The sequence below is a fragment of the Bidens hawaiensis genome, unplaced genomic scaffold (genome assembly GCF_021521415.1).
Source record: "Bidens hawaiensis isolate Kalapana, Puna unplaced genomic scaffold, B.hawaiensis_p1.1 tig00003961_1, whole genome shotgun sequence".
Classification (NCBI taxonomy): Eukaryota; Viridiplantae; Streptophyta; class Magnoliopsida; order Asterales; family Asteraceae; genus Bidens; species Bidens hawaiensis.
In genome coordinates, this window is record NW_027491228.1 from 1190310 (window position 1) to 1202693 (window position 12384).

At 39.4% G+C, this 12384-nt stretch overlaps 1 protein-coding gene across 1 annotated transcript; it reads right to left on the reverse strand.

Moving 5' to 3' along the window:
• Nucleotides 1-5564: 5564 nt before the first annotated feature.
• LOC143624735 (uncharacterized protein ycf23-like) lies at nucleotides 5565-8627 on the reverse strand. Its single transcript, XM_077095290.1, has 9 exons — nucleotides 8394-8627; nucleotides 8250-8315; nucleotides 7085-7159; nucleotides 6911-6973; nucleotides 6761-6820; nucleotides 6484-6573; nucleotides 6288-6395; nucleotides 5868-5990; nucleotides 5565-5790 (listed from the first exon to the last, which is right to left on the reverse strand). Exons 1-9 carry the CDS (start codon nucleotides 8580-8582, stop codon nucleotides 5659-5661), a joined length of 906 nt encoding a protein of 301 aa, XP_076951405.1. The 5' UTR covers nucleotides 8583-8627; the 3' UTR covers nucleotides 5565-5658.
• Between the last annotated feature and the right edge of the window lie 3757 nt (nucleotides 8628-12384).

The window sequence follows — 12384 nt, forward strand, 5'->3', positions numbered from 1 at the left end:
ACCAATACTTTTATATTCATAAATAATAAAAAAGCCCAATATTTATTAAGTTGTTGGCCATTAAAATTTGCATGGAGGTCAAATATAGAGAACCTGTTGGAAGGAAAGTTATATATAGGTAGGGGCCAAACAAGAGGACCAAAATAGTGAAATATCATTTATATTATTGTATAAATTATGTTTATAAGCAAAGAGGAAGTGTAGCATAGACTATAGAGGTGGCCCGAAGCCGGTTCTAAACCAGTCTGAAAGCGATATGATAATCGGTTTGGCAAAAAAAGGTTTGGTTAGGAACTGACTGGTAGGTTTAGGATCGGTTAGTATTTTGACCAAGTATCCGGTTAGGAACAGTTTTTTTTAACCGGCTTGAGGGACAGCTTACGAACCAGATTTTACTGTTTAAAGAAACTAGTAGTTGGAAAACAGCATTAAATTTTTTGAATACAAAACATATATATATATATATAAATTAAAAACCGGTTTTTTGAACCAGTTCCAACAGGTTAGGGTTTTCTGCTTCACAAACATATTTTGACCTTTGTTGACTGAAACCGAAACCGTTTTGAAACCGAATTATTTACCACCACAAAACATTATAACATATAATATGACTTGACGCGCAGTTAATGAGTTTTTGGAGTAAACGGATTCAGGTCATAAAAGGGTTGGCACGTTAAACACGCGCACAGGTGATCATGAGTCATGACACATAACCGGTTTAAGTTAAACTTTTTTATAATTTACAACATTTTTAATAACAAAAATATAACATGCTTTTTGCATACAATACAAGAGAGATGCTTTATTTTCAACAGTGAAACCCCATGGTATTCGTCTGTGAATCGCACCAGTCAGTCCCGAATGATGCAACCATGGGAAATGTCACTGCAGTTCTGCTTGTAAACTCGAGCAAACCCGAGCTCATTACCAATCTGAACTTTGAAACCAATCAACAAGCTTCTAAGCCTAACAGCCTCTGCTTCAAGCGCAGCCTGAACCTGCAGTTTCCGAGTCAATACCCTGTTCACAGCCCGCAGTTTCTTTACTTCTTCCTCTAAGTACGCGTTATGTGCTTTCTTTTTCTCTCGGTACTTTCTAACCGCCACTCGGTTTCCCAGTGGCCTCTCCGGTTTCACAGAACCATGATCGCCTGCGTTTTTGTTCTTCAATGAATCTTTTTGAAGTGAATCTTCAAGGTTTGATGGTGCACGCGACGAAGTGACTGTGAGATGCTTTGGTAGCTTTACTTCTTCATCGGCCATGCTTGTTTGCAGACTACTCGAACTGCCTATTTTTTGGGATGTGCTCACCGATAATTATCACTTTATGAAGAGCATAAATTCTTAACCAAGGATGATCAGTTGTCATAATCAGTTAGCAAACAGTACAAATGCAAACAAGTAGTACAGGTGCAGAACAAGCAGTACAATTTTCATAATCAGATGCTCCTTCAACTGTAAAATATTCAGAAAGCAATCAAGCATAGAGGATATGCCCCTGCCATTTCTGTAATGCTCAAGAGAATCAGGAGCCTAAAGGTTTTTCTTTTTTCTTTTTTTTTTTTTTGGTGATAAAAGTGAATTTAGGTGAACTATTTAAACTTCTAACTTCTTGATATTGACTGTTGGTTGTCATAGTCATTTGTAGATAAATAGTATGACAACTTGATACAAGCTTGTATAAACCTTTTGCACATGTCATGCGTGTCATATAACCATATACGATCCGTATAAGATCCGTATAACATGTAAAGATTATAAGGCTGGAATAACCTATGAATGGTGTATGGATAATAAGTTGCATATAAGTTGGCCCATATTGTATTTACAAACGCATCATGTCACTGTTTAGAGAAAAAAAAAACTGCACATTTTCTAAAATGAATAATATGGCTCACTATTATAACTCAAAAACCGATAACAAAATCATTAGACTATAATCACAATTAGGTTATATAGACCATCACTCAGTACAATTATACATATATAATTTATAACTTTGGTGCCGCTATGCCCCTATTGGGCCAAATGGTGGCGCCAAAGTGGTCCACATTATTTTGTTTTTATGTTTTTTTTTCAAATTTGAAAATTAAACGGTTAATCGTTTCAACTCGCCGATGAAACATTCAGGATGGACAACTTTAGGTTTTTACTGGCCTTTTTGTTTACATCTAGTATCGTAATGAACATAATCGAAATCGACCGAATTCGTGTCGACTCATCATCGCAATGGCCGGGAACACTTAGGTTTTACCAACGCCCGATTTTTACTGATTCGTTGTTGCAGCGCCCGATACCGATGACACTCGGGTTTTATCGACTGAACAAATGTTGTTTTTTATATTTTAATATTTTATATGTTCATCTACCGAACCCACCGTAATGCACAACTGGTAAGTGACATAAACATATTCGACATACCGGGTAAAAACACTAGTTAAAGATGAAATAAAACCCACATATTTACCAACTAATTCTAATCCGCTATCATAAATTAAATACAACTCATTTAATTAATCCCTAAACCTAAAAGTCGCTCAACTTGAAACCGGCCCAACCTAAACCACAAAGTCACTCGAGATCGGCCCAACCTGCCTCATTGACTTGAGGACGGGAATTAAGTCCAACAAACACCATTAATCAATTTCATTCTAGATTAATCTAACCCGAAGGCGGATCACTCCGCAAAAACTCATCAACCGTCACCGGAAACTCAAACACACCACCACCCGCAATGGCAACAACCGCAGCTTTCGCCAATACCAAATGCGCCAGCCTCAACAGCTCCCGCCCACTCCTCACCAAATAACTAATCCACCCATCCAACCTCTCTACTTCCTTTTTACACTTTACCCCTTTCACTTTCACAATCTTTTCATAAAACTCCTCATCCACAACATCAGGCATCATCTCCGTTACATTCCCGTCAAACCCAGTTAACCCCAGAAGCTGAATCATTGTACTAGCATCCCCAACGACGTCGTTTGGGGATGATGATAATAAATTGTTTTCCGGATTGTTTGATTGAGGGTTTGTGTCGGTGATGGAGAGGAATTCGTGAGGTGGGTGTTCCATGGAGTTGGCGTTTAAGGTTGACGACGTTGTTGTGTGGTGGTTAAGGAAGTAGAGGGGAGATGCGTACGAGGATTCGGTTTGTTGTGTTAATTGAGGGTTTTTGTCTTTGTCGTCGAGTTTGAGACGTTTTTCGACTTGTTTGAGAGAAGAGAAGAAGTGTTTGTGGGGAGGCTTCATTTGATCAAAGTGTTTGGATGTGTTAGAGGAGTGAATAATGTTATGTTAGGTTTTAGACGGCGTTTGGCCTAGCTTATTTAATCATGTTTATAGTTTTTTTAGTTTTTTTTTTATAAAATAAGTTTAGTTTGGTGTTTGTTTTAGCTTTTTAAGTTTATATAAACTAATTTGAAGAAGCTTATTTGAAGATAGTTTTTTAGCTTATTTGAAAAAAACTTATTTGTGTTAAAGTGTAAGTTACTCATTTACCCTCAAATGATGGTGAATTAATAATTATTAAAGCAACTTATTACTATAACAAATTAAAAAATAATGGATTTAACAACTTATTATCAACTTGTAGAATATAAGCTAATTCAAACACCTAAAAAGAGCTTGTCAAATAATAGAAAATAAGCTATAAGCCACTTTAAAATATAAGCATAAGCCAAAAAATAAAAGCTAGGCCAAACACCCCCTTAAAGTGTTTAATCTGAACTAAATTTGATTTTCGGTTCGATTTTAAATTGTATCAAATTAGATTTTCAGTTTAAACAAAACCAGTGTTTTTCTGCCAGCTGGTGAATTAGGCAAAACATTAGTTATATGTATAGTAGCGTTAAAACCTGGGTGTTGGTAAAACCCAAGCCTATTTGACAGTGAGTCGATGCAAACAGTGTTGGTTACGTTCGTTACGGTATAGACACTGTTGGTAAAACATGAGCGTTAAAACCCAAAAATATATTCGTCAAATTAACATATAAAAAAAAATATTTAAAGCGACGTCTATTGATCGGTAAGCCAGGGCGGTGGCAAACTTAAGCATTGTTGGTCTTGGACATTGAGGCAGTAACTCGACATGAATTTGATCGGCTTCGGTCCTTCTCATTAAGGTACCGTATCTAAAAAACGGAAAAAATATAAAAATTGAGTTCAACGAATGGGGTGGTGTTGGTCGGTAAATTCAGGCGTTTGTAGAACCTAAACATTGGTAAAAACCGAGTGTTGTCGATATCAGACGTTGAAGCGGTGAGTTTGCACAATCCTGGACGTTGAGACAGTGAGTCTACACGAATTTGGTTGGTTTCCGTCACTTTCATTACGGTACCAAAATTAAAACAAACTAAAAAAATAAATCAAAATTGACGTTTGGTCGGCTTCGTTATGTTTTATTACGGTACCGGAACTAAAACAATAAAAACAAAAAAAAATTGTTTAATGTTTTCTTATTATTATTATTTTTTTAACGACCAATGTTTTCTTATTATTAGTATACAAATCTTGGCATTGAGTTATTTTAAAAAAAAATGATTATTAGATAACTTTCTCATTATCAGGGTTGTTCTAATCAAATTCTGAAGAAACACTAATCGACTCCGGGCAGATTACGGGTAATCTGGGGGTTAAATAGATGTTTCCCACGAGGGGTTAGATCCGGCAAAGATGGTTCTTCTGATAACCTGCAAAACAGACACCGTGAGCTCGTCACTGAGAAGGGGAGGGGTACCTCCTTGTGACCACCCTCCGGCGTGAGAATCAGACTAGATTGCTCTTGAATATAAGTGTATATTAAGAGAATGACTAGAGCAGATATCAGGTATAAGATATAAGATAAGATGAGATGATAAGATCCTATACCATTCCAAGGTGTTGGAGTATTTATAGCCGAAGGTAGGTTTCCAAGAAGGTACAGCCGGCTGAATAGTGTTCCTGTTCTGCCAACTGCAGGCTATGCACGTCCTCCGACAGGTTGGTGAGTAGGCAGCGGCTAATAGTGACATATACTACAAGAGCGTGCTGCTCGTCATACTGTTGTCAGTGAGCTGTCGTATCTTTGGTCAGATCTTTTGTCCATACCTCGTCAGGTACAGTACAAAAGATCTTCCCGTATCGTACGGACTGGCTCATTTGGGCGGGAGTATTCCCGGCTTTGCTCATTCCTTCTTCAGGTGACATCACTGAATTATTATGAGAGCTAAGTGTCTTGTGCGTGTAGCTTTGCTGCGCAGGTAGCCTTCCCTGATGGCTTGTATCCACAGCTGCGGGAACAGGCAGAGCACCATTGGGAGGCTTTTCCTGCGGGAACAGCTTGCGTACTGCGCGTAAGGACGTCACGTCTCTGAGCATGGTGGGTCCTGCGGATCCAGTTGGTCTCGGCGCAGACGTCACTTAAGTCTTGCGGGTTCAACCGCGCAGACGTCCGTTAAGGAGTCTTGCGGGTTCAACTGCGTAGACGTCCCTTTTCAAGGTGAGTCTTGCGGGTCCAACTGGGCTCTGCTGGGACCTACCTCTTCAAATTCTTAATGCATTAACTTCTCCGTATGAGCAAAGAAGCTAAAGGCTTCATGCTTCTTTTACATATTTGACTCTGGAAAGTCAAAAGTCAAACAACAAATCCTATTTATTTCAAGCCAAACTAACCAACTCTCTACACTCTCAAACCTCTGTTTTCTAATTCACTTCCCGCAGTCACCTCCAGCCCTAGCGAATCGGCAATCGATCTGACTTCAGCAATCATTGCAACCACGTCATTCAGCTTGTTAATCGCTGACCCGACACCCTATTTCCAAACAAAAAGGTTAGAACTCAAAAATTGGGGGTGAAAATATGCACGAATGCCATTAAAAATGTGCTTACCACTCCTGCAGCGCCTGCTGTGATGGCCATTGGTGCTGTAACTGCACTCAATCCGGATGCACACATCACGGGAATCTTAACAGCCCGTGAAATCGAATAGGCTGCTGCCAACGTTGGACTCGCCTATGTTTTGTCATAATAATTAGTGTATATTACAACGACAACGACGCCAACGCCAACGCCGACGCCGACGCCGACGCCAATCTATTTAGTTAACCAAAATTTGTTGAGGTTTTATGTATTAAAAATACACTCTGTGATTTATGACATATTCGACCCGTTTTCTTTTAGCTAGGATCTGTTACAGATAAAACATAACCGAATTGACCCATTCAAAAATAAATGAGTCAAAATCGACCATAGTTTCACCAGCTAGCCACTTAATATTTGGGCGCACCAGGTTTGTCAAATCTTGTTTACCTTTTCAATTAAACCAAGAACTCCAGGTTTTGACGGGTTAGAGCATTTTCCTCCCTCGGTCTGAATGATGTCGGCACCTTCTTGTTCCAAAAGCTCCGCCAACTTGGTCTGTAAAAATTAACTTCCATTGTTAGCGGGATCTTAATTGTTCGTAAAAACGGATCTTGAGTCGTATCAAGCGAGCGGGGATTATTACTTGATCAGGGAGGCTTAGTGTGTGAGGCACAGTCACGGATAATGTAATCAGTGGAAGAATTCTTCGGGTCTCCATTGTTAAATCCAATATCTACATATAAGCATGAGAAGATTAAAATCAAATATTAGATACAAATAAACAGAAACTCAATCCAAACACCAAAAATTGATTATTATTATTATTATTATTATTATTATTATTATTTCAAAACACAAATCCAAACAACTTTTAAAAGGGAGTGTGCGTGGTTCCATAACCAAATGCAATATCTACAAACCTGTTCGGGTGAAAAAACTATGCCCTCGTCATAAAATGAATCATAGTTCCCGATCTCCACCTGCATATCACATTTATTTTTTAAATTTTAGTTGATTGGATATCAATTATGGACTCCAAACCACATAATGAAAGTTTAGGGAATTAAGACCATTGAGGCTCCAGCTTCTACAGCAGCAAGAAACGCAGATGGATCAACCGATGACACACAAACCTGCAAAATGAAACATAAGGAAGCATGACTTAGAAGCATTTATGCATTTATATGAAGGAAGCTTCTTTAGAGAAGTTGAGTATTGAAGAAAGTTTGTAGCTTTTAACATACCGGGAGACGGGTCAAACTGGTGACTAGTTTGACCAACTCTGGGTCACAAGCTATATCCACATGTGTTGCTCCACCCTGTGCAACAAAAGTTTACTTGTTGTTCAAGTAATCAGTAGCCCAAAAACTAAGACTCGTTAATAAGGATATTATGCACAAATTTCTCAACTTTAATACCAGCGTAACCGAAAAATCGAATAGGCAAAATAACCGAACCAGTTGAGAAACCGATGGTTCGGTTATGAATTTTCTTAATAACCGATTGTTATGGTCTTGTTACGATTTTATACGCATAAATAACCGAACTCTACTGATGAAAAAACCAACCTTTATATAATTTTCTTTTTATAAATAATGTTATATGTCGGAAAAATTTGTCTGTAAGTCACAATAAGTGTTTAACTAACAAATTAGTTGTTTATTCACTTTTACAAATTAAAAGAATGACTAATATTTTATTTCACCCAATATATATTTGGATTTACCAATTGGTTCACTGAATAAACCAGACTATCTTTTTCCTAACCGAATTAAGCAAACCATTTATTACTGAAACCGGCCAGTTATAAAATCCAAAAACCAAATTATCGGTTATAGGTGCAGTTTTAGCCCATAACAAGCCCAATTAAACCATGCTAGTCACACATCTAAATACCACTTTATAGGTCACTCTTAGGGTCGTCTCCGAGGATTTAAATACCTCGTCCGAGCCAAAATAAAAAGTATGTAGGCCCCAACGAGTAACAAAATAGTTAAGCCACTTTTTTTAAATGACGAGTAATGTTATGACAATCAGCCGCTATTTATTTTATTCTTTTAAGTTTCTAATTTTAGTTTGGGCTCAATAACTTAAGCTTGGTTAAATGGATTATAGATAAAAAAAAGTTTTGGGCTCAATAATTTTAAAATGATCAGGATCCAATCATATTTTATAAGGTTTATATTTTTATGGCCCCCTAAATTTGACGGTCCGGCTCGCACACCCACTGGGCCGGCCACTACTCACTCTTAAGCATGAATTTGTTTCGCTCATCACAAATTGTTGAATTTGTTTTGCTCATCACAAATTGTTACCAAAAATTTCTCAACTTTATAATATTAATAACCATGATTAAAAATCAAAACATATTAAAATGAAAAAAAAAGGTAAAATAGGCCAAAAGGTTACCTTATCAGCAGCAGTAACAACAGCAGCAACATTATCTTTGTCAAAATTCTGCAACCCTGAAATTATCTACAAAACCAACAAATTTTGGTCAAATTTCAAAACCCATCAACCAAATTAATAAAACTGGAGGTTAATAAGTAAGACCTTGAGTGCTCCTCTTTCATTGAATGATTTCAAGACTGTTTCTTTAGGTGTGGAACTGGAAATAGAAGCTTTGGGAATGAAACAAGAAGAAGAACGTTTTGGAAGATGAAAGTTAATGGAATTGGATTTGGGTTTCAATTGGGTGTAAGAAAGAAGAGAATTGGGTGTGCAGATTGAACAAGAACTCATACTTCCAGCTTCTGTGTATTGAAATTGAGTTGAGAGGTGGATAGGGGTTTTGGACCTTTTGGTTGCTTTATCCTAAAACCCAATGATTGTATTATACACTCGGCCGGTAAGATAAAACCCGTTCAAACGTCGCTAAACAGTTAAAACTCACACACACACACACACATCAATATATGAAACATTAATGCAAGTGATGAATAATGACACATTTTGAAGTACAACAATAGTCAGGGTGATAAACGCTTAGAATAATGACGTGTTTTTATGACGATTAAGAGTGATCTAGCAAACATCAAAATCAATAATGACGTTGTTAATATCACTTTCAGATCGAAGCAAATTGAAAATCGAAAATTCTATAAAACATAAACCACAAATCGGGCATCTAATAAGTATACGGGTGGGTCCCGGTACATGCCATCGGCTCGCCCCGATCTTGACCGGTTTGTGCCTAGCCTTTAAGAAAGCCATTCAAGTCTCGAATCAAGGTCTTTCTCCTTGACTTTCGATTCTAAAAATAAGGATTCAAACGTTCAAGCCACTTCAACCAAAACAATCAAATTATTATTTGATCGAATAGTTTTTTAAAAAATTTGTTTTCTGTTATTACCTATCAAGGTTTAAGATATTAGACAAAAGCATACAAAATTTATTGCTTGAGTTGCCAAGATACATATATACGCAAACCTTTTTTTTTCAAATGACTATATATTATAAACAGAGCAGCTCAAAGAAGGCCACAACCACACAACAAAACAAAATACAAAGAAAAAAGACAATATTACAACATCAAAGGAACAAACGATCTAGTTTTTAACCTTCATCCTTGATCAACTCCACCACTCTAGCGTCCCAAACTCGCTTATCATTGAAGATAGCATCGTTCCTATATCATTTTTTTTTTTTGAACGACCAATCAAGAAAAAATTTATAAACAAAAACCGCCAGCCTAGCAAGTTGCTAGATCAACGAAAATACACCAGCTATTAACATTACAAACGAGCCCGTTTCCACCCACCTTTAAAATTACAGATTTACAACTCATCTATAACAAAGTTCCCACATCTACTAATTACCCAAATCGTTGTTAGGAAATAATATAAAAACTTCCTACATTATAATTAGTTAAAAATACCTGTTTCAATTTTTTCTTCTATTTTTTTTCTTTAATGGCGGATGCATGTTGCATATCAATGTTAAACAGTGGATATGCCAAACATGTCTATGTCTAGAGTCACATTTAGATGTAGCAAGCATATTAATGTTTGGCATAACATTTAAGTTATAATGTTTGGCATAATATTTAGGGTATAGCGTATACTTTACAATGATACAAAGTACAAACCCTTTTAAATATTGTCTCTTTAAATCTGTTTTAATTAATAGTTTAATACTAGTTGGAGACTTTGCTCGATGTGGCGACTCAAACTTGAAATGTGAAGGGACCCTAACGCTTCTTGAAGAGGTAGGTCCCAGCAGAGCCCAGTTGGACCCGCAAGACTCACCTTGAAGAGGAACGTCTGCGCAGAAACCAACTGGATCCGCAGGACCAACCATGCTCAGAGACGTGACGTCCTTACGCGCAGTACGCAAGCTGTTCCCGCAGGAAATGCCTCCCAATGGTGAAGGACTCCGCCTGTCCCCGCAGCCTCGGATACAAGCCATCAGGGAAGGCCACCCGCGCAGCAAGGCTACACGCACAAGACACTTAGCTCTCAATCACTCAGTGTCACCTGAAGGAATGAGCAAAGCCGGGAACAATCCCGCACAAGGGCGGGAAGGGGAATACTCCCGCCCAAATAAGCCAGTCCGTACGATACGGGAAGATCTTCTGTACTGTACCTGACGAGGTATGGGAAAAAGATCTGACTAAAGATACGACAGCTTATTGACAACAGTATGGCGAGCAGCATGCTCCTGTACTGTATGTCACTATTAGCCACTGCCTACTCACCAACTACTGCCATACCACGTGCATAGCCGGCAGTTGGTGGAAAAGGAATAGTACACAGCAGGCCTGGTCACTATCAGCCGCTGCCTACCCACCAACTACCAGCAGGGCACGTGCGTAGGCCGCTATTGGTGGAACAGGAATACTGTTGCAGTCGGCCACACCTCCTTGGAAACCTACCTTCGGCTATAAATACCACAAATGGTATGACCATCTCATCTTATCTTGTATCATCATATTATACCTGATATCTGCTCTAGCAATCTCTTAATATACACTTATATTTAAAAGCAATCTAGTCTGATTCTCACGCCGGAGGGTGGTCACAAGGAGGAACCCCCCCTTCTCAGTGACAAGCTCACGGTGTCTGTTTTGCAGGTTATCAGAAGAACCATCTTCTCTGGGTCTAACCCCTCGTGGGAAACATCTATCTAACCCCCAGGTTACCAGTAATCTGCTCGGGGTCCGGTTAGAGTTTCTTCATTGGCGCCATCCGTGCATAAAGCTAGAACTTCATTTTTCTCCAGTTTTTTCAAACTTTTGGAAAGATGGTTAAAGAAATTCCGGTAACCACAACCCCAGCTACTGGGGGAAATACCGGCTACACAGTTTTTACAAACACTACCCCGGTTACCCAAGCCGGGGCAAGTGAAGTAAATTTTACGAACACTACCCCAGTTACCCAAGCTGGGGCAAGTGCAGTAAATAATCGCTCACTGGGAATCACCGATACCCAGTTAGAGAAACGAACAAGACTCCCCCGCCAAACACTCGATGAAGTTAAGGCGTGGGCGGAGGCACGTCAAAAGGAATTCAAAGCTGAGTTGGACGAACGCTTGCGTTCCGTCCAACAGGCTGACGAATTCGAAGAATACTGGGACGATGACTCGGAGGAGTCCGACTCCGACGCGAACCCTCGCCATAGGGCAAAAGGGAAGCGTAAGGAAACGGACTCCCAACCGAGAAGGCATTTTGGAGAAGCCTTCAAACAAAAAAACACAGGTGGAAGTCCACGTGACTTCTCCAAAACATTCAGACCAAATGTTGCAAATGCAGGAACGTCCAAATTTGCAAGGGACATTGCAGAAGCAATTGCCCCAAAAAGTGCCAAACAAATGTCCAGCATAGGCACATATGATGGTATATCCGACCCAGATGATCATTTAAACAGATTCATAGCGGGGGCAACTGTCAGTAGTTGGACGGAACTCACGTGGTGTTACATGTTCCAAATGACGCTTGTCGGGGCTGCTAGAGCGTGGTTCGATCGTCTACCGGTCAACCACATCTACGACTGGGCTGACTTCCAACAGAAGTTTAGCCAACACTTCAGCCAGCAAAGAAAGTATACCGAGGAGCAATGGACAATCCTCAAGTGCATTCGAGAAAAAGATGAATCTTTGCTAGACTTCATCACTCGCTTCAACTCGAAGAAGCTAAGTCTGGGTAACATTAGCGAAGATCTTGTTCGCGCTGCCTTTATTCAGGGCGCGAACGACCCAGAGCTCAACCGCACCTTAACGGGTAAAGATGGCATGCCATCCACATGGGATGCCATCATGACAGCAGCAAAACGCTTTGCGGAAACGGAGAAGCAACTGGGTAGAGATCTCCCACAGAGCACAAACCTCTACACCCAGAAAACAAGAGAAGACAACGTCCTTACCGCCCGATTAAACAAAAAACGGAAGCTAGGCATTTGGCAGTCAAGGGTAAACTTTGACACCTCATCCGGCTTGCAGCATCGGTTAGGCGGAAGGGATAACGTACAGTCAAACAAGAACTCCAGATGGACGCCGCTCACCAAAAGCGTCACCGAGATATTCGCTACTGAGGAGCTCCCATGGCCAA

Bases quoted from the DNA above. Each gene is read 5' to 3' on its own strand.
- LOC143624735 (XM_077095290.1), bottom strand. From the start codon at position 8,582: ATGAGTTCTTGTTCAATCTGCACACCCAATTCTCTTCTTTCTTACACC. The intron at 6,821-6,910 runs GTCTTAATTCCC...TGTGATATGCAG, and splicing joins TAGAAGCTGGAGCCTCAATG to GTGGAGATCGGGAACTATGA. The intron at 6,574-6,760 runs GTTTGTAGATAT...GCTTATATGTAG, and splicing joins TAGTTTTTTCACCCGAACAG to ATATTGGATTTAACAATGGA.